Consider the following 22,292-nt stretch of genomic DNA (forward strand, 5'->3'; position numbering starts at 1 on the left):
CATGGCTCTGCCCTGCCCCCATGCCGTGAGGCCTGGGACCTCCTGCTCCCCGCCAGCCACATGCTGATGCCCGCCAATCGCCCTGGTAAGTAGCCCCAGCGGGGGGTCTGCAGCAGCACAGTAAGATAAACCACAGCAATGCCCACAGGCGAAAGAACCTAGATCCCAGGGTCCTGCCAGGCCCAGCTGAGCCAACAGTGGCCCAGCCTCTGGCCATCCCCGAGGAACAGGCCAGTGAAGGGGCTCAGGCAGGAGCCTTGCTGCCCTTAAGGACCTAGAGGCTCTGCCTCCTCCCCACCCTCCTGGGATTGCCATCCACAGCCACCCACCCTGGGCACCTGGGGACCCATCCTGCCCCCTCTGCCAGCCTGTCCAGCACCAGGGGTGCCACTGGGGCAGGCGAGGGTCTGGATGTGCCTTCCGGCGGTTCCCTTCAGACGTGCAGAAGGCCTTGCTGTCCTGCCTGGGCATGCTGACCCCAGCTGAGGCTCCACACAATAGCCCAGAGCCCGGGCACGTCCACCATCCCTCACAGATGAGGGATGCGAGGCTCAGAGGCAAAGCGACTCACAGGAGTCGGGACAGCAACAGGGGCTGGGGTCCCCAGAGCCGCCTCCGTCGGGCTCCCGTGCTCCCCACTGCAGCCAAGGCCTCTCCGCGCCCCCCCAACTTCTGTGTGTCCTTTCAGTGCTCGGGCACTGACTCCCCCGGCGCCCGCTGCCAGCTGGGGGGACCCACTCCCTCGCTGCCCACCTGATGCCACAGAACCAGGCCTTTCCCAGTCACTGCGTCCCAGGCCTGCATGGTGACCCCAGGCTGGGCCCATCACCAGTCAGCACCTCAGGTCCTCCCAGGCATCAGCTGAGCAAGCCGGCCACCTCCCCACCTCCAGATCCCTGACCCTGCGCTGGTCCAGGCTGCCTGGCCCAGGTCCTCTCGCTGGCCGCCCAGGGACAGAACAAACGCAGACAGCAGGAGGGAGGAGGGCGGGAGGGGCACTCATGCCTGTGGCACCCCCACCCACCCAGGTGGTCAGAGGCCACTTTCCTCTTGCCCACCCTCCCGTACTCCTCGAGGTCTGGGGGCACCAAGGCTCCCCAGTGTGCCGGCTGAGGGACCTGCAGTCCTGCTCTCCAACAGCCCCACATGGACCTCCCATGCCGGCCTCGCCATGCAGGCGGGTCTGGCAGGAGCCCCTCTTCCGGCTCCCCAGAGGCAGCCCAGGCACCCTTCTGCATCCCTGCCCCCAAGGCCAGCTCTCCAGGACACAGTGGCCTGGCCTGAGCAAGGGCCCTTGTCCTCACGTGGACGCGGGACAGGAGGCTGACCCAGCATCCCTAGGACACAGCAGCTGGGCCGAGGAGCCAGGCAGAGCCTCAGCTGACGTGGTGCAGGCCTGCTCTTCTGGAAAAGCCGAAGGCAGGTGGGAGGGGCAGGGAGCCACACGTGTGGAGCTGGCCGCCGACTGGGAGGGCTGGCCAGCCCGGCCCCTCCATGCGGCAGGCGCCTATCTGAGGAGGGATCACTCCTCCAGCCACAGAGGACACAGCCCTGGGGCCCAGAGATGAGCCCTCCACACCTGGAAGCCCCACGGCCCCCACCAGAACAGATACCTGAACAGGCTGCGGCAGCCAGACTCAGGTGGACAGAGTCCCCAGGCCCCACGGCAGGCTCCGGGCGGAAGTTCCAGCCTCAGAGCCACACACAGCCCCAAGGCACAACCAGCCCAGACACCTCACCTTCCCAGGTGGGGACGTCCAGGCTCAGAGAGTCAAAGGGGGTGCGGCTGGCATCTCTAGAGAATTCATAGCTCAAAGCTGCAGGTTTGGGAATCAGGCAGCCCCATGACCTCAGAGCTTGTGCTACCCCAACAGCTGTGTGGCCCCCAAGCAAGTCCCCAACCTCTCTGTGCCTCAGCTTCTTCATCTTCACAGTGACAATGACAAAGCCTGCTGTCAGGATGGACCCATGAGCAGGCTCTACCTGCCCAGCCCAGAGCCTCCTGCCCTCATGCTCCTGAGCCCAGTTAGCCCAGTTCTGAGGTTTTCTCCTGGACAGACAGTCCTGGGTTGTGGGGAGCTTGGAAATGGCCGCCCTGAGCACGGGCCTCCCGGCTGCTGGTTATTCCCGGTTGCCAAGAGCAGGGTGGGTGAGGGGCTCTAGGGCACCTGCCTGCTCCACGGGGGCGGCCGGGAATTAATTAGCAAATGTTTTGTGAAGCACTTTGAAGCCGGGAAGGGCCCCAGCAGCTCAGAGAGGCATCATTATAAATATTATGGTTTTATTTCTAGATGGCGGAGGGGGCAGGAGGAGCGGGATTTATGTTTTGCCAGCTCAATCACCTTTTAGCGCAGTCATGTTTGACTTATGTTCCGCTGGCGCCGGGGAGCCTCGAGCGGGAGGCGTCTGTAAATACAGGGCCTCGTTATCCTTCCAAGAGAGCGCAGCGCAGGCGGGGAGCAGCGGGCAGCAGACAGGAGGAAGACAGAGGCCAGACGCCCACCCGTGGTCCAGAGGACTGTGGCGCAGGCTGCCTGTCCGGCAGCATAGCAGACTCCCAGCTGGAGGAAACACGCTGGCCCAGGACCCAGCAGCCCCTCAGCCACAGCAGGTCTTGGGAGGGCAGACAGCTCAACAGCAGGGGTATTGGGTACAAGCACCCCCAGGCCCTGATGCCTCCTCTGTTTGGGGCTCTGCCAGTAGCTAGGCCCTTCTGTCCCCTGTCAGCCCCAGGCAGGGCCAAAGCCAGACAGCACCGAGATGCTCTGTCCTGACCACATTTGCTCAAGGCTGAGCAATAGATACTGGCATAGGGCATCATCCAGGAGCTGCACAGCAAGTTGGGCTCCCGCCACCTCAGAGGGGGTGGGATACCTTCCCGGCAGGGACCCAGCCTTGCACACAGCTGGAGACCCTGTGGGTCACAACCACTGAGCAGCGTGCACACATGCACACGCACAGTGGCCACAACGCCCCAATCCCAGCACCAGCCAAGCCCCAGCTACCCTCCACCACACTCTAACAAACCCTGGGGGCCCTCGCAGATGCCCCCGCAGTACAGACGAGAGCACTGGTCAGGGAGGCAAAATCACAGACCAGTGTCACAAAGCCAGAGGGCAACAGGGCCAGCGCTCACCCCAGCTGGACTCTTCCTGTGGGGGAAACGGACAGGGTCACCCGTACCTGGGCAACGTGCACACACACACACACTTGCACACACGCCAGACACTGCTGTTTCCACCCCCAGGCCCCTGGAGCTGGGGGATGGGGCACAGGAAGCAGAGGGAGGCAGGAAGGAAACAGGGAGAGGCCAGGGGGGAGCACGGCCTATGGGCCAGGTGCCCCTATCAGGCCAGGCCCATCTGCAGGCCCCCAGCCCTGCCACCACGTGCCCCAGCAAGCAGGCCTGGGCGCAGGCTGGCGAGGAGCCAGGGGCCCTGGGGGCACTGCCCGCCCCCCAGCCAGGAATGCTACAGAGCAGGTCCCGCCAGTGCACGCACACACATGCCCCTGCAGCCGCCCAACGCAGATGCTATCGTCCTATGGCATCCCCCCAGAGGGATGGGGGCACCTGCCCTGCAGCCAGGGCTACCCCCCACGGAGGCCAGATCCTCCCTGTGGTCAGCCAGCCCCAAGCTGCTCCTCGAACCTGGCTGGGCCACTCTCAGCTGGAGAGTGGCAGAGGGATGATGTGGTCCCGCACCATCCAAGCCAGTCAGCAGAACTACCTGCAGCAGGCCTGGTACTCAGTGGACTGGAGCCGACAGCGCACATCCTCTGTGCCCTGGACCAAGGGCGCTGGGCTGGCAAGCCAGCCCTGCAGCTCTTCCCAGGGTTGCCATGCTGCCCACACACTCCACCCGCCACTGCCAAGTCTCTTGGGTCTGCCCAAGAGAGCCATAGGAGGAGCTCAGAGCTCCAGGGACAGTCCAGGCCAGAAGCCACCCCCCAGCACCTAAATGCAGGCAGATATAGGCAGGTAAGAGGTGCCCCACCCGCACAGGCCAGGCACCGGGCAGCAGGGTCCCTCAGGCACGGGGCCAGCCCCTCCTCCAGCTGCCCACACAGCTGCAGTCTGGTGTTCGGGGCACACGAGCACTTTGTAGGAGGGTTTCTTCTGCACGTTCACAGCTCGTAAATCTAGCAGGAGACAAAGGGGAAGTGGTCCCTAGACGGGACCAGGTATTTATCTAATGGCCCATAAATCAGGTCTCAAGGGCTACGCATTGCCCAGAGGATCGGCCCAGAGACAGAACGGAGGCAATAACGACCCATGGGCCTGGGGCTTCAGACCAAGCAGATGGGCACTGTGCCACTCTGACACCTCCCCAGGCCCTCAGGCCTCTGCACCCGACTTCTCTTTCTGTGAAGTGTGGACAGCACTGGGGCACTGAGTAGGTGGGGTGAGCAGAGTGTGTATGGACACCAGCAGGGTGCCCAGGGATCTCCACCCATCAAGCCTGCACGAAACCCCACCACTGGCAGGAGCCCAGAGCTCCAGGCCACCCACGCTGAGACTAGACCATTTCACTAGGATGGGACGGGCACCGTCCACACCCCCAGGCCTCTGGGGCACCAGGCAAGGGGACATGACAGCACCAGGCACGTGGGGCAGCTGTGGGGCCTTGGGAAGAAGCGTGCATGCTGGTCCCGCTCTGGGACTCAGAACTGCCGTCCCACCCACGTGCCAGGTGTGCTGACGCCTCTGCTTGGCAGACGCTGCTCCCTTCAGCTGGGTACGCAGGTCTGACCTGCCATTCCTCAGGTGTCACCTAAGCCATGCCCAGCCCCCAGGCTGGGCCAGGTCCACGCCGAGCTTCCCATGAAGCCCTGCATGGCTGTCTGATGGTCACTTTCAATAGACACTCACACCCCACAGCCAGGGCTGTGCTGGCACCAGGGCAACAGCTGGGGGGGGGGGCGGGTCAGATACTAAACCAGCTCCACCCAGGGCACACCCCTCCCCTGCCCACTCCAGCCTCGCCTCCTGCCTCTAACAGGGACCCAGCTCTTAGTCCTTTTTAGGGACTTTGCTGTACCTGCCCTCCAGACCCTCCCTGACTGCACGCAGTGTCCAAGGGGCACTTGCTTCCCCTGCATTCCCACTGGTAAACGGGATGGGAGCCAGAGCCCAGGATCCCAGGCCACCATGTGACCATGGCCTCAGCATCCCAACCTCAACAGCAAAGAGCAGACAGGACCACTCCAAGCACTCCAGGAAACACGGCCTGCCTGAAGCACCTGGCCCTGGCAGCTGGGCGCAGTCGAGGCCCACCCCAGGCCCCAGGCCCACACTGCACTGCTAGCTCACGGCCTCCAGGAGGGAGCCCTGCAGAACACAGGGCCTCAAGGCCAAGGATACACACACTCAAGGGACAGGCCGGACACGGGCTGCAGCCCTGTGGCCACCAACTGGGACACTCCTGATGGGACACACCAATTCTGGTCTCCCTCAGGGACTCCCTCAGGGGCTGGTGGGAAGGAGGCGAGAGTGGCCACATGTGGGGTCTGGGAGCAGCCGCTACAGAGGAAGCAAGAGGCGGCTCCTGGACGGTGCTTGGGACAGAGCAGCAGACCCTGACCCCGGACAGCACCTGCAACTCCATAAGGGCAGGCCCTGGATGCGGTGGACACACCTCCGTGCGCCCTGTGCACAGGCACGTGCACCCTAACAGGGACTCGCTTGGCATGAAGGGACCATTAGGCTGCAGGCAAGAGGGGACAGCACAGATCCGAGGCCAGGGCAGCATAGCTCCAAGGTCACATGGAGGCCAGGGATCTGGCTGGACAATCGGACAATTTTGCTGTGACCCTGGGGAGTGGCCTGCGTTGCTACATATGCCCCATCACGCATCTTGTCGATAAGACAAGCCCCAAAGTCCTGCTCTGAGGGCCTAATAGGCCCACCGGGGGTAGAGCTGGAGTCGGCCTCGGGAGGACGCGGGATGCCCTCTGGGGCTCTCTGGAGGGTGCCCTCTGCACTTCAACCTGAACAGCAGCACCTACAGGCCTCCTGCACCACGCACCACACACCACACCCCTGCTGTCAGACACCCCGGCACACGCAGTCTCCTGCTTTCCCACACAGGCCCCATCTCCTTCCCCCACTGCCGCCTCCACCCCATCTTGGCCCTACGGCCCACAAGCTGGGCCCTGGCCTGCTATGCCCTCAGAGGGGACAACTGGGTCACCACCATCAGGCAGGCTGTGGAGTCAAGGGCTGGCCTCGGTGCCCAGGCCCCCGCGCAGGGATCAGCAGAGAAGGGCTGCAGGAGGCCAGGGGTCCGCCCCACCGTGACACCTACCTTCCCTCTTCATGCCCATGGCCAGGCACTTCTGGTAGCGGCAGTACTGGCACCGGTTCCGCTGCCGCTTGTCAATCAGGCAGTCCTTGTTGTCACGGCAGGTGTAGGTCAGGTCCTTGCGCACTGTCCTCTTGAAGAAGCCCTTGCAGCCCTCACAGCTGTACACCCCGTAGTGCTTGCCTGCGGGGGCAGTGCTGTGAGAGGCTGCCCCTGGGTGGGAACCCCCTTCCCACACAAGAGGGCCCTCCTGGTCTCCTGACCCCAGCCTGGGCTCAGGGTGGGCCCTGCCTTGGGCTCCCTGCTCTGAGGACGGTTCAGCCTTCTGGGGTTATAAATCCTGGCCCCCCAGGGACCAGAGTCCCCCAGTGGCTCCTCTGTACCTGAGTTACTGTGCCCCGGAGGGGGGCCACTCTGCACTCTCTGGCCACCAGGGTTCCATGGAATAACGCAGAAGCCCTGGGCCCAGGTTCAGCCCCAGGAGGTCGGCCCTCATCAACCCTCGCCATCAGCAAGTCCCCCAACTGCCCTGCCAGCCTGCTCTCCTCACTGGCTTACTGCCTCCGGAGGTGGGCCTCCAGGTGCACCCCAGATCTCCAGCCCACTCCTCCCCGCCCGCAGGCAGCCCTACCTGAGGAGCGGTCCCCACAGATGGCACAGATGTGCTTGGTGAAAGACGCCATGTTTCCTGAGGGGTGGGCGGGGACCTTGAGGACGCCATTGAGGCCCAGCGGGGGCTTGATGTCCTCACTGCTGCTGACGGGGTTCATGGGCGAGTTGAGCTGGGGGGCACGGGAGCAGGTCAGCCCTGGGAAGGCTGGTGGCAGCATGCCCAGGGCCCTCCTCACAGCTGAGGCAAGGAAGGTGTGGCCACACCCCACCTTCCAGAGAGCCCCCAGGCCACACGGCGAAGGGGCAGCAGGGCCACTGCCCTCAGAAAAGCAGTGTCCAGCTGGAGCCCAGCAGACCGCTGCCCGGACTCAGGGCTCCCCGGCAGCAGACCCAGGCTTCAGGAGGGAGGAGCTGGAGGTGTGAAGACCCCTCATAACCCGGGTGCCATGAGCCCAGCCCTGCACAGGAGGCCCTGCTCACACCCCTGCCTGCCACCCACCTGCTAGGTGCTCACTGGACCCTCCACTGGCAGGCGCTCAGGGCCCCAGCACACAGCCGAGGACACAGGCCCAGTCACAGGGAGGGAGGAGGCTGGGCTCCCCAGGGACACACAGGCCCCTGCACACTGCAGGGTGGCAGTGTGGCCACCAGGGGGGACAGGAAGCCAGCAGAGCCCCCAGGTGGCAGGGACAGCTCAGGCTCTGCACACCCCTGGGCCGCACCCCCTGTGCCAGGGCAGGCGTGGGAAACTCACCGTCTCCCTGGCAACAGCTGCAGCCTGCAGTGACACAGCACTTTGGGTTCTGCTGCCTCCAGCCCAGCTCTGCAGCCGGCGCAGGCCCAGGCGCTTCCCGCCAGCCAGGCCATCCGCCAGGGCACAGGGCCCCCGCCAGGCACCCCCACTTCTGCAAAGCCCTGACAGGGCAGAAAACGTCTGCAGCCGCCTCCAGACTCCACACTGCACTCACGTAGCCCCGGGCACCCCTGCACGCGGGGACCACACCTCCTTCCTTCCTCACAGCCCCCAAGCCCCATCCCCTTTCTCATGAGGCAGGAAGAGTTTTGTGCCCAAAGCAAGCACCCTGGCCTCCGGTGGCAGGGCCTCAGTGCCCAGGGGCATGCTCCCGTCCCAGCGGCTCTACGTCCCTCCCAGAGCTGCCTAGGCGGGCAGGGAGGCCCCGTGAGGGTGCTGCACTCCCGAGGGCTCAGGTGGGCTGCAGGGAGGCCCGAGGCCTCCTCGCACTGGGTACAGCAGGGGTAGGCATCAGGACATGGGTGCCATGGCGAGGACAGGGAGCCCCCAGCTCCACCACAGAGCAGAGAGGCCTGCCTGGCTCCCCACATGCCCGGTGCGCACGTGCTCCACAGTCTGGGGACACACTGGGCCTTCACTGTGGTGGTGGGCAGGCCTTGCCCACACCCACCTCTCCTGCATAGAAGCCCGGGGCTGTGATGTCCTCTCCCTTCCTAACCAAAGACCCTGAGGCTCCAGGAGGTGGGGGCAGGGTCACACAGCAGCTGAGGGGTGGGGGGGGGGTGGTCACCAAGTACCTGACCCCAAGTGCCAAGGAGGGAGAGACAAGGCCAGGAGGAGGGGGAACCGCTAGACAAGTGAAGGAACAGTGCTCACTAGTGCCCTGTGGGTCCCCTGCCCACCTGAAGCTCGCTGGCCCCTGAGGGGCAGAGGAGAGACACACAAACCCTGAGGCTGAGGAAGCAGGTGGGCATCAGGGACAATGCCCTGCCCGGCCTATGAGGCTGCCGCTGTGCCAGGGGAAGCTACTGAGCAGGGGCCCGAGTCTGTCTGCAGCCGGACCACATAGTGACTCCTTCCACGGCTGACAGAACGGTGACAGGAAGAGGACAGGCAAGGTGCCAAACAGAGTGGGCACTTGGCGGGCACCCTGCTGACCACTACCTTGAGAGTCTGACCCGCAAATGCTGCAGCTGGCACTTGGCTCCAGGAGGGAAAGTGGTGTCTGAGGCCAAGGCCAGGTGGCCTATGGGGTGGAGACAGGAGGGCTGCCTGGCCAGGGGCAGGGGCAGTTCAGAGCTATGGGCATGGATGACGCGTGCCCCAGCGGTGGGAGCCCAGGACGTGACATGGGGCAGACCTGTTCGGCAGGGCAAAACGATGCTGGGTTCACCTGCTCTGTCCCCTGACCCCTATGTGCAGGCTGGGGGGCTGGTAAACTGAGGCAGGGCCAGAGCAGTGAGGGGGACGGGACAGCAGGGAGCAGGGAGCCACACTCCAGGGCAGTGCCACACCATGCCAGCTCCCCCGTGACTGTGAGGGCTTTCCTGACCTGACCTGACCTGACCTGTCCAGCTTCAGTGAATCCAGAGGCTCTGGGAAAACCCAATGTCTGAGCAGGGCAAAGGCCAGCTAAGGGCACTCATCCTCACTGAGCCCTGGGGCCCACACAGCTCCTCTGGGCTCTTCCAGTGGCCAGCATGGTAGCCACGGCAAGGCTGGATGGTCTTCCTGCCCTTCCCAAGGCTCAAAGACCCCAGAACCAAGCACAGGGCAGCCCCTTCCCCGTGGGCGCCCAAGCAGCCCCCCTACCAGTATTTTGGCACTTACAGTCCGTCTCCCAAGCGCCCCAGGACAGCAAGGCCCTCGGCTGGAGCCTGTGCCCCACGTGCGGCCAGGGCGGAGGCTACCCCATTTCCCCTTTCATATCCTTGGTATTTATTTCAGTTCCTGCCTCATCGATGCCCCGCCCGGCCCGGCCCATCTCTGCTGCCTCTCTACTCCACAGCACCGCGCCGCCCTCCAGCCCCAGCTCCAGGAGCAGGCCTGAGCCTCCACCTGCGCCCAGCCTCTCCATGTTCCCTCCAGGCCTTGCTCCCTTGGTGCTGGCCACTTCTGACACCATGAAACCCACTGCCCCCCCCCCCCAGCAGGCTGCCTCCTGAGGACGCCACAGCCCTCAGGCCCAAGGAGAGGCTCCCTGCAGGAAGCTGCCCCCATGCACTCAGCCCAGGCCTCAAGGCAGCCCCAGGGAGTCAGGTGTGACCACACAGGCGCTGGGACAACTCTGGCTTACATGCCCTGGGTCCTTCCTTCATGGAGCCCCCAGACCAAGAGAGACAGACCTGGCCCTACCAGCAGGCTCCCTTCCCCGTGAGCTGGAGGGCATGCCCTGGCCCAGTGTTGCGGACAGCCCTTCCCTGCCACTGCCTGGAGCACGCACAGCTGGGCAGGAGGCAGGTCCTCCCCAACATGGCAGAACCCCCCAGGCTCTGGCAAATGACTCTGCAGTTGTAGTTTTGTGGGTGGAGGTGGGGGCATGGCCCCCCAAACTCCCAGAAACACAAGGAACTGCAGGTTCCCAAGACAGACTACTGATGAGCACAGGGTTATGTGTCCAGGGCAGCCAAAGGCCCGCCAGGAGAGGTGGTCAGAGGCCAAGCACAGGCTCAGAGTAGCCACTGTGTGGGCCTGGCAGAGGGACCCTCAGAGAGATGGACAGTTATCCAGTAGCAGGGCAAATGTTGGGGGCACACTGGATCTGTTCCCCAGCCTCCCCCCAGGCAGCCTCGGGGGCCTGGCCACTGGCTCACAGGAACCTGGCTTTAACCAGGACCTACTACCCACCAGAGAAAACAGGAGAGATGTGGCCCAGAAAACCCTAAGACGCCCCGCATTCCCCGCCCTCTTCCCAGAAGCACTAACAGCCCTGGGCTCTGCCACACAAGGAGACTCAGAACCCAGCCACCTGCTGTGCACGAGCCCAGGGGTGTCCAGGGCACGCAGCAGGCCTGGGAACCCAGTGAGAAACCTCGTGGGTCTCTGAGCCAGCAGGTGTCAGCCACTGAAACCAGGGGACAACGGAGGTCAAGTCGTCACCTGCTCTCTTGCTGCAGAGCATCAGGCAACCAGCAAGGAGGGTGTGGGGCAGCCACGCCAAAATGACACAGCCAGACACGGGAGGCAGCCAGGCCTCCCTGGGCCAGCACCTCGGGCCTCCGCCTGCGTCCAGAGGGTCAGGTGCCATGAGAGGGGACAGACAGCAGCATGTTCATGGACAGAGATCCCACTCTTCTCCACCCATCCCCCAGGGGCAAAGGGACCTGACGGGGTTGGCCTAAGAGCACTGCAAGAGTCTCTAGGGCAAGAGGGTTCAGCTGGATGGGCAGTGGGCTAGCCACACACAAAGCACACCCCCCAGTCCTCCTAGGCCAGGAGTGGGGCCTATGCGGGAGGCAGCCAGGCTCCTCCAGGGCCAGCTGTTGGAGACAGGAGACTGGACCCAACAGAGACTCGGAGCAGGAATGCATGTCCCCAGCCTCTCCTAGGAAGAAGAGATGGGTCCACCAGAGGGAAGCCTGCTGCAAGAGTGGGTATCCAGAGGGAGATCACCAGGAGTCACACAGCCCGGGCAAGGAGTCCAGCAGGGGATCCGAGAGGCCCCCGGGGCCTTGAGGGAGAAAAGGGCTGGACCAGGCCCCACGGTGCCAACAGCAAGACCTGTCTGTGTTGGGCCCCACCAGGCAAGAGCGCTTCCTAACCCCCAAACAACCCAAAACCCAGCCAGTGCTGGAAGAGCGTCTGAGCAGACCCCAACTGTAGAGAGGTCACCAACTCTGCAGTGACCAGCACCCACCAGCCACCAGGCCACTGAGCACTGACTGTTCCCCATCCCTACACTGAGCCTGGACCCACCTCCCCTGCAGCCCCAGGGACAGAGACCACCGGCCAGGGTGTGAGCAGAAAGCCCAGGAGAGAAGGACCCAGGAGTAGGATCTGACCCTGAGGAGGCAGAGCCACCAAGAAGCCCAGCTGGCAGCATCCATGGGGCCAGACCCAGGCCAACCAGAGAGCCACCACTGAGGCTGGGTCTGTGGATGGAAAGGACGGCCCCTCCCCCACGGCCTACCAGTGATGCCAACACCCTGCTGGGGGAGCCCCTGCCCAGCCCGCGCCCCCCAGGCCCAGCCCCACACTCACCTGGGGGCTGCCGGTGCCGAAGCCCAGGGTGGGCGTGGTAGGCACAGACATGGAGTGGGGGCCCATGGGGGAGCTGATGACCGAGAAGGGCGGGCCCATGCCGTTGATGGGGGAGCTCAGGGTGCTGATGGGCGAGTGCAGCTGCCCAGGGGAGCCCAGCGAGGAGCCGATGCCTGGCCCCAGGGAGGGGTGCAGCGAGGGGGCCGCCATGGCGCCTCGGCCGGCCGGGGAGCTGAGGGACGAGGAGCTCACCTGGCTGGAGAAGTCTGCAAGGCAAGAATCCGCAGGGGGCAGGTCAGAGCGGCTCTGAGGCCACACCCACTGCCCCCCACCAGGGCCCACACAGACCCTGGAAGAGCCCACCGGGGGCCTGTGGGGCCGGGCTGGGGTGCCCGGAGCTCCTGGCCTAGGCTCTGGCCCAAGGCAGGGGCAGGCAGAGCACGAGGACGGGGCGCTCCAGTCTCTGCAGCTCAGGCCACCCGGAGGCAGAGGGAGAAGCCCGGGGGCAGGAGAGCCAGCGTGCTTCCCTGTACATGGGGTCCTGGTGACCACGGTGCAGGTGTGGGAGTAAAGGTGCCACCAACACCAGCATCCAGTCTGTCCCGGTGCACTGGCGTGTGGAGGTAGGAGGGACTCCCCATCTCACAGGTAGAGGAAGCAAGGCCCCAAGTTCTCACGGGTGCAGTGCACAACCAAGACAGACACTCAGGCTGAGCCATGCCTGCCGGGCCACACCTCCTGGGCCCCTCAGGGACCACAGCGGTGGAGGCCCTGACACCTGACCTTAGCCACCCAGGACTCCATCATCTGGAGGCTGTTTGGCTCTTTTTGGTCCCCAGAGGCACAACGGGACCTGATGAAAAGGGGGCAGCTAGCATTTCCCATGTGGGAGGGGAACTTTGCGACAGTCTTGTAGAGGGCCTGACATGTGCCAGGTATGTGCCCGGCAGCCCATGCAGTGGGCAAGGTTGGGACCTCCCACACGCTAGCCTTTCATGCAGGATTTCAAAGCTCTGATCAAGCACTTAATTAAGCCTCCCTACCCCGCCCAGCTCCGGGGGCTCCCAGGGGGAATCCACTGCCCACAGGCCTGGCAGGCCATCCAAAAGACCTGGAGGAGCCCACACAAGGCAGCGAAACCCCACAGCACACAACCCCCGGGAGGCGGCTCCCCACCCAACCCTCCAGCAGGCTGGGTGCTCTGGGCAAGGCAGACTCCCATTCTGGGCCCAGCCTAGCCAACTGCAGAAGGGCCTGGGACTCTTCTGCTGGCCCTTCTGCTGGCCTTCCTGGGATCACGCACACTTCTGACCAGTCCCCCAGAAGCATGGGTGCCCAGGAGCTGCCAAGACAGAACCCCAGCCAGGCTGCTGCTGCCCAAGACATCCTCAGCCTCAGGGCAGTGTCCATGTCCCTGAGTGTGCCCATCAAGAAGCCCTAAGCAGTCTCTGGGACTGTCACCAGCCTTGGCACACTGTCCCCACTGCAGACTCGGCACTCACACCAGACCCAACTCCAGCCAAACCCTTCTCTCACACCCAGTCTTCTGAACCATTCAAAGTGGTACTGGGTGGCCAGCCAGCTCAGGGTGACCCCAGCCTCTGTGCCACCCCACCCAGGAGCACAGAGGCCCTGTCTGCAGGACCGATCCTTTCCTAGAGGAGGCTCCCCCCACAGCTGCCCCCCAACCACATGGGCACTTTACTCCCATTGCCTCCCAGGGAGAAGGGCACAGGGAGGGGGCCTGGTCCCTGCGTTGGCTAGGAACTCTGAGACCAGGCTCCGTGGGGAGGGTCAGCCTGCCTGCCAAGAGCACCCTGCCCAACTCAAGGAATGGACTCCATCGGCAAATACACCCCCTCTGACCCGCGGGAAACCTCTGCCATTCACAAAATCCAAAACAAACCATTTTGTTGACCATAAAAGTAAGGAATGCCAATGTCTTGTAGAGACATTGGCATTTGGCCAATGACAAAGTAAGGAATTCTGAAACCAGATGGCAGCAGCACCTTCTGGCCATTAGGAGTACCGCAGACCATCCCTAGTAGCCATTAAAGCCCCTGGACGCTGAACCCCAGGGAGGGCCAACTACTCCTAGCCCAAGGTCTCCCTCCATGTGCAGGGACCATCCCCAGAGAAGGCCAGGAAGGGTAAGCAGGGCCTGGTGACAGAAGGCAGGCAGGAGCGTGTAACCAAGGGGGCCACACATACTCAGGCGACTCCTGGGACCGAAATGCCCTCCCATGCTTTATGTCACTGAACTCTTGAGACCCTGTTGGAAAAGCCACCACCATCTACCTGTGACAAGTAAACTGAGCCTCAGAGACAGCACGGGACAAGAACTGCCCGACGGCACACTTTTCTGCAAACTGTAGCTGGCCCTGGGCCAAGTGACCACTGTCATTCCATCAGGGAATTGCTGGGACATGTGGGATGCACCAGGCTGTCCCCCATCACAGCCCCTTCTCCCCTGACCTTTCAATGTCCCACGAGGACACCTGAGCCAGCTCTGCCCTCTCCAGACCTCAGTTCCCTCAACTGTGAAATGCAGACAGGCCCCGACTCTGCAGGCTGCCCCTAGGCCAGGTGGGCCCCATTGCAGCACAATCACGAGATGCACCCACCGACTATGAGGAGGCTGAGTGGAAAGGAGCTCACGGTCATCCTTGCACCAGCGGGCCCTGTAGCCGTCTCTGGCAGAGACAGGCCCTGTGGGTACAGTCTGGAGTGGTCCAGCCCTGGGTCCTAGCCACCCCCAGGAAAGCTGCCCACTTTCCTCCTGGCCTCTGAGAGGTCCCTCCCAGATTATCCCAGCTTTTCCACCCCTATCCTCTGCTCCAGGTAGCAATAGGAGAGCTGGGCAGAAGCGAAGAAGAGACCAGGGGTTCTGGTCAGCTGCCACACCACTCCAGGGGCGGCCTTCTTCAGCCAGCTGTCCCCAGATGCCAAGGCAAGTTGGAGGAGGAGGGGACCATTCAGCCTCAAACTCCAGGTCAGACACCTGCAGCCACGCGAGCCACTGGAGGAGGCTTGGGTTTCAGCTGGGCCTGCTGGGACAGCACTACTGGGCCTCCCGGGCTGGCCGTCAGCTTGCTTGCTCTGCCTGGCAGGAAGGAGGAGGGAGAGGCGGGAGACCGCTTTGGCCGGATGGCAGGAGGGAGGGAAGGAGAGGAGGGAGCCCATTTGGCTGCTGGCTACAGATGCACCCCTATGCTCCCCTGGTCCCCCACCACTGCCCACGTCTGGCCCAAGTTTGAAACCACTGAGGAGGGTCTACCAACCAGACAAAGGAGAAAACTGGCCAGGCAGGGTACAGGGAGGGTCCCTGGGAGGAAGGAGAGACAACAGGGTCAGGAGCCCCCAGCCTCCAGCCACAGAAGCTGGTTCCCGGTGCAGAGTTCTCCTAGGCATGTCCCCCACCCCTGCCCACCAGCCTAACATGCAGGGACGAGTATCCATCAGGCCACAGCCAGGCTGGCGGTGAGCCCCAGGGCTCCTGAGTGCAAAGGGGTACCAGCTGGCATACCCCCATGTCCTGAGTCCCCCGCTCCAGGCCTTCCTGTTTACACAGAATGTCCACTGCAGACACCTTCACGGAGCATGGTGACAATAGGCTGGGTGTGTTTTCTGGAGCCTTTCAGAGAGATACTTTCTGGCCAGGAAGAGACTAGGCAAAAAATGCCTAAACTTCCTCTGCGTGCAGAGAAGTCCTGCTGGCCTGCCTGCCGCCCGCACTCCACGTGTGTGCAGGCTCTGCCTTTTCCGGGCCATTTATCTGTCCCCACCCCTGATAAGCTGTGGCCAAGATAAGGCCTTATTCTGAAAGAGTCACACTCTGGACTCCAGGGCCTGGCCCCAGCAGCCGCCTGCACGTTCAGCTCACCCGGTGCACCTCCTCTGCAAGCCAGCGAGGCAGGGGCTGGGCTAAATGGCCTCCACCCTCAGACCCAGGGGGACACACAGCCTCCTGGCAAGGGGTGGCAGAGGGGCCTCAGAGGACAGGTGCTAGCCAAATCACAGAATCTTGAAGCCTCAGAACCTGTGATGCCCAGAGGGCCCACAACCCCAGAACCTCACACCCCTCGCCCACCCAGCCCCCTCTAGGACTTGCGGCAACCAGGTGACTTGAGACCCAGGGAAGCAGCCGAGGCCAGGGAGCTCACAGCAACCTGCAGGGCTGGGCAGAGAGGGGAAAACGAGCCCTGGTCACAGGGCCTTGGCCCCGGCCCCACTTGAGGAAAGGGCCCTCACAGGCCAGCCTGGCTGCAGTCCTGGAGGGCTGCGTGGGTCAGGCAGCGGGGAGATGCCTCCTTCGGTACAAAACTGACTCTAAGATGCTAATGTCTAGAGGCAGACACGAAACTTGGCCCGGAGATGGGATGCCCCCACACGTGGCACCCAGCACAGGTCTGGGCGCAGGGCTGGGCACGGGGGCTAAAGTGACATTTAGAAAAACTGAAATGAAGAGGGTTCTCACCATACCTGCTCCCTGACAACAGCAGGGGCACTCATGGGTGCCAGGCGTCCCCGGCAGCTGCATGCCTGCAGAAGCTGGCCACCCCCCAAGCAGGCCCGGACCTCGCAGCCCAGGCTCCCCCTGAAGAGGGAAGAGGTTTCTCCACCACCCAGAGTTCACAAGCTGCCCAGGCCCCTTGGAATGCCCAACAACACCCAGACCCTCTTGCCCCTGCACCCACCTCAGGAAACCCAGGGAACCCCCACCAACCCTCTTCCGGCCTCTGCCTGGCAGGCAGGGATGCAGAGGAGGTGACAGGAAATGCCAGCCCACTGCAGCTGGACCGGAGGAACCTCCAGCCTTCCTAGACAGCCAGGGAACCCCCGGTTCTTGAAGAGGGAACTCAAAGCTCCCCAGAAAGCGCTGGATTTGCAGGACCCAACAAGGCAGGGTCTGAGCAGGAATGGGGCTGCCCTCTCCAGGGCCCTGCAGGAACCTGCAGAGGGGAGGGGCGGGGACCCTTGGGGCTGGAGTGGACAGGGCAGGAGGTTTCCAGGAAGGGTGTGAGAGCACGCACCCAGGACAAGGAGGCCCCCACCGTGGGCCAGCACCTACACGGGAGCTGGGCTCTGAGCTCAAGGGCTCCTCACCCTGCCGGGGACCCCCCCGGAACCGAAACCCTGCGGCAGAAGCTAGTGGCCCTCAGAGTTTCCTAGGACGCCCACCTCCAGCCCCCACCTCCCGGAAGTACTGCTTCCCCTGCCGCCCAGGGGAGGAGAAGTGGCAGCCCTGGCGGGACTGCGACAGGGCAGTGGCAGGGACCACGGCGCGCCAGGGTTTGAGGGAGGCCAAGGGTGGTTACAGCAGCCGGGAGGAAGGAAGTGCCAGGGGGAGGGCCTTCAAGAGCAGGCCATGGTGGGGAGACGGTCCCCATGGCAGGTACTGGCCACAGTGACAACAGGCAGCTGCCTGCCCTTGGGGCTGCTGGGCCCCCGTTCCCTGGACAGCCCCTTACCCTTGCCGAACCTAAGCTTCTCCTTCTGTAAAAGGGCACGTCGACAGCGGAGGCCACAGCGGTGGCACAGCGGTGGCACAGTGGAAAGGGCCCCCAGGCCCCTGCTGAGAGCCTGCTTCCAGGCACCTCCAGCTGGGAGCCTGCCCACCCTCTGCCTCTTAGCTAGTGTCAGCTTACAGCTCAAGTGGCCTGGGCTGAAATTTCAGCTCTTCTGGGGTCACTCTGCCCTTTGCCCAGCCAGGCACCCCAGCCCCAAATCTCAGCCACCTACTAGGAGCTCCCAGGAGCAGCTGGGCCCTCATGGTGGTCAGAAAGAACCTGGGCCTGCCTCCAACCCTCCCCCAGGACCTGAAGGCCCCAAGCAGGGTCTAGTCGGCCACCTCAAGAGGTCTCCAAGGAAAGGCCTCAACCAACCAGGAAGGACCCAGTCCCGTCCCCAGTCCCGTCCCCAGTCGATCCTGGGAAGGCTGCCAGCTCCTGGGGATAGGAACTCAGGGACCTGCCCTGACCCTGTGGTGCCTCAGACCTACCCAGAACCCAGAGACCAAGAAGAAGAGGACCCCTGGTAGGCATCACCTTCTTCCTATCTCCCCAGTAGCCCTCGGGTACCCACAGGAAGTGGCCAGAAGGCTGCCAGTCCTAAGCGCCCACAGCGATCCATCCCCGACAGGCCACAGAAACTGGCCAAGCTGCTCCTAACCATGCTTTCTGGCCCTGCCCACCCACCTTCCCTGCTGCAGACAGGGACACCCAACGGCCCCTGGGGAAGGCCCTGCCATGTCAAGATCACTGCCCCGCCCCCCCAAAGCCAAACAGGAGGGGAGAAGTGAGGAGGACACAGGCAGGGGAGATGCAGGAGCCAAGGCCCAGGGACAGCAAGGACTCTGTGGAACGAGGGACAGAGATCTGGTTCCATGCCAGACAGACCACAATTCCATCAACCCCAAGGATACTGAGAGTGGGGAGTGTCCAGGGCTGTGTCCTCAGTGGTGACAGCTACCACCAGAGCTTAAAGACTGAGGCTCCCCTGACAGCCTCAGACATCCAGGCCTGGGAATGAGCTCAGGGGGCAGGGCTGGGCAGGTACCTGGGCGCCTGTCTGGCAATGCTTCTGTGAGCTCCACCCCCATCCCTAGTCCCACTGGACCCTGCAGCCCCCAGGGTTCTGGGTGCCAAACCTGCCTACGGTCACCAACCTCTGCTCAAATCAGGAGAAAGCAGGGTTTCCTGCCCCCTGTACCACACACTGGCTCTCCCTCCCTGAACTCACCTCTTACCCCCCGGCCCTCCTAGTCTGGAAAGACCCTGATGGTGGGAACCTTGCCCAGTTCCCCAGTGTGGGACCAGGGCCTGGCTGGGAACAGGAGTGCAGGAGACATGGGGTAGTGAGGAGGCCTCAAGGGAAGGCGAGCAGTCCAGGGTGCTGCTTGAGGCCTCTAGTCCCTTAGAAGGGAGGGCCTGTCCCTCGTGACGTGACTGGCCAGGCAGTTTGGTCCCCAGGGGAAACAAATACACAGGTAGCAGAATCCACAACCCAGATCTGCAGGAGCCCTGGCCAGGAGTCTCCCCAGAGACCTCCAGGAAGGCGGCCTGCACCTGGACCTTCTCTGAATATCAGCCAGGATACCCCAACCAAAGGCATCTCAGTTCTAATGGACCCCAAACCCCAGGACACAGGGCACAGCTTTGGAGTGACACACGAGGAGGTACACTTCATGAACCAAATAGGCTTCCTTCACTTCCTCGTAAGGAAGCGGGGGCATCCAGCAACGTCCGTGAAGGCGTCGGTACGTAGGGCCGACACACCTGGGCCTCACCACCATCACCATCAAAACTAACGTCATCACTACCAGCAGCACCATCTGCATCACACCATCACCACTGCCACCACTATCACTGCCATCAGTGTCACCATCCATGCCATCGATGTCATCACCATCACCACCATCATCACCAACATCACCATCACTACCGCCTAAGCAACCCTCGCCCTGCTCCACCACATAGATGAGGCTGACGGGTTTTGCAAGTGACAGGAATGGTAGTTGGTTCCCTTGGTTGTGCTCAGCAAGTTTGGAGGGGGCCAGGGGCAGGGAGAGGAGCAGGAAGTGATGCCCAGACTGGCAGCTGCCTCTCACACAGCCCAGGGGCATTGTGGCTAGACCCAGTGGTGACAGGTGTGGCTGGAGCAGCCACAGCGAGGGAAGTGGGGAGCGTGGCCAGGAGGAAGGAGGTGGTCAAGAGGGGCGCCCCGGGACTGGCCAGCTCCTGTGCCCAGGTGGCACTCAGGAGACAGCTGAGTAGTGAAGATGCCACCACCCACAGGCACCAGGGCGAGGGTCTTTGCAATAAGCTGCCCTCCATGCCCATTCCCTGGAAGCCCATGGTCTGGGGATGGGGCTGTGGCCAGAGGTCTCACACCAGACCCAGTTACAGAAACAATCAAGCAGCCCCCAACTCTTGCAGCAGTCACTATTGTCACCTCTGGACCAGAGGGGATCTGACAGGTGCCTGTGGGGACCGTGGAGTGGACTGCCTGAACCTCCACAGAACAGGAGAGGAAACGAATTGCAGAGCGGCATCCACTCCCAAACTCCTCTGGCTTGGGTGTGTGGGGGAGGGAAAGGGGCGCACCCTAGCCAGGCAGCCGGACTGCATGGACTTGTGCACTCCTGCCAGCCCCAGGCCCTCCCTGGCCGGACCTCCCTTCACTTCCTTGTGTGCACCCACAAGCAGCAAAGAGCCGTGGGCTGCTGGCAGCTTCAGGGTTAACAGGCACACACCCCTGCTGGCCCTGTCCTACCCACACAGACACCCCAGTGCTGGCTCTCAGTGGCTCTGGGACTCGGAGACCATCCCAGAGTACCTGGCCAGGGCTGACTCCTGCCCCAAGTATTGTTCCTCCATTCACCCAGTGGATAGGGACCTCAGTGGACTCCTGTCCCTAGGGTGCAAGCCCAGGGCCATGACCTAGGATGCCAGCAGAATGGAATCTGAAACCCAGGGGCTAGGACCAGGGCCTCAAACCTGAGGCTGGTCCTCTGAAGACAGCGCCAAGGCATCTGATTTTATGCCCCCTCTTCCCGTGCTGGAGATGGGCAGGTGGTCTTGCCAGCCCGGACATCATCAAGTGGGTCGGGAAGCTCTCGGCTCTGGGGCTGACGTTCTATGACTAGTTCCCAGAGCCCTAGGTTGGCGGTGCCAGGTGGAAGGGGCTCAGGACCTATCAGAAAGATGCCAGGGCCCCAGAGAGTCCTGACAGCAGGTTTCCAGCCTCTGGCCACAGCACAGACCATCCACACCTGCTGCCGGACACTCAGCCATGCCTCCTGCCCAGCAGCCTAAGAGGTGCTGCCCAGGCAGGGACTGAGGAGGGCTGGGAGCTGCCCCTCCAGGCCTGGTGAACGTTGGATAAAAAGAGCCAGGCAAGGGTGTGACCAAAGGGACAAGGCCACTGCAGAGCTGGGGGCCGCGATTAATCTGCTACATGACGATCTCCCCACCTTCAGCCTGCACAACAAGACCGCTAACCCAGGGCCCACCTCACGCCCACTTGCAGCCAGGCCCTGTCAACTGCCCCGAACCTCAGAGACTGCAGTGACAAAGGCACGCTTCAGGTGGCAAGGGCAGAGGCTGAGGAACCCACCGCAGAGCCACACCTGGCTAGCATTTTGTCACATGAGCCCACGGGAGTGGCATGACAGGAAGAGGCTGCCATTGACCCCCAGAGGAGCCGGGCTCAGGGGGAGGAGCTTCCCAGCCCAGGGGAGAGCTGCTGACCCAGACCGAACCCTGCCCTCTGTCCTCCATGTCCCCACCATACTCCACCCTCACAGAGTCCAGCTCGGCAGCCAGGACGGGGAGGGACTCAGCAGACATCAGGGGACCCGGGTTCCCAGAAGAGGGAAAGACACCAGGCCCAGGAACATGAGGGAGGCTCACCTCTCCAGGGCCAGGCAGGGCTCCTGGCCACCGTGACCTCCCTTCCAGGCTGTCCCCTGAACTGTCCCCAACACCTCGTGGTGCCCACCCAGGCCTTCGAGGAGGGTGGGCGGGGGAGGGAGGGGAACTCCGGGAGAAACCTCAACTGCTCCAGAGCCGCAGGGGCCGGGCACGAGCCTGCGGACTCTCACAGGCGGTTTCTCTTCAACAGGAAAAGAAATGATTGTTTCATTCTGAGCCATGCTCCTGGTGGCTCAGAGGCCCCCCGCCACCCACCACCGCCCGCAGCTCTGTCGCGGAACCCTCGACAGCGCTTCCTGCGCCCCTGGGGGCTGGTTCTCTGATCTTCATCTGCATCCCCAGCTGGTTTCAGAACACAGGCAGGTTCCTGGGCGCTCCACGCCACGTCCCGCCCACTGTGGTAGAGCTAGGTGGGCTCCGTGCCAGGGGCTTCGGGGACAGTCATGTCAGGGGGCTCTGAGATGGTCGGGGCACAGGGGACATCCCCAGGTACAGCTTCTGAGGCCCCATGTGGGGCTGGCCTCTCCAGGGGACATCCCCACGTCTTCCCACAGCACCCCAGCACTGCCGCTCCAGTCCTGGACAGGGATGCTGGCAGCTCGGAGCCACGTGGTGGACAGAGGCGGGGTTGCATGGGGGCCCTGGAGGGTGGAGCATCTGCTGGGCAGCAAGGTAGGGAGCCAGACCTCCTGGTCAGTCCCCACTACCTCTCTGCAAGCCCTGGCCCATGCCAGCACAAGGGCAGCCTCCCCTTGGAAGGAGGTCACCCATGCCCACGTGACTTGCTGGCAGCACCCAGTAGGGTGCCTGCCACCTGCGGGGCCCTGGCTGGCGGGGCCTCTGCAGACAGGACAGGGCCTCGCCGGTGAGACAGATCGAGAATGGGACGTGGCCCACTGCAGGGGACTTCCCCAGCACCACCCACAGGCTGGGCCCTCCCTGCCCCCACACCCCAAGGTGGGGTGCACCACAGCTCATGAGGACCGGAGC

At 63.4% G+C, this 22,292-nt stretch overlaps 1 protein-coding gene across 1 annotated transcript in view; it reads right to left on the reverse strand.

Annotated features, from left to right (window-relative positions):
• Nucleotides 1–22,292, reverse strand: part of Rxra (retinoid X receptor alpha) — a 93,179-nt gene that overhangs the window by 15,578 nt on the left and 55,309 nt on the right. Inside the window, exons 2-4 of the mRNA XM_046465355.2 lie at nucleotides 11,869–12,134; nucleotides 6,934–7,084; nucleotides 6,306–6,485 (exon numbers count right to left, since the gene is read on the reverse strand). Of these exons, the coding sequence (XP_046321311.1) occupies nucleotides 6,306–6,485; nucleotides 6,934–7,084; nucleotides 11,869–12,134 (597 nt within the window). The remainder of the gene's footprint in view (nucleotides 1–6,305; nucleotides 6,486–6,933; nucleotides 7,085–11,868; nucleotides 12,135–22,292) is intronic.

Source organism: Marmota monax, unplaced genomic scaffold (genome assembly GCF_021218885.2).
Source record: "Marmota monax isolate L192 unplaced genomic scaffold, Marmota_monax_Labrador192_F-V1.1 WCK01_AAM20220418_F8-fsc00167, whole genome shotgun sequence".
Taxonomy (NCBI): domain Eukaryota; kingdom Metazoa; phylum Chordata; class Mammalia; order Rodentia; family Sciuridae; genus Marmota; species Marmota monax.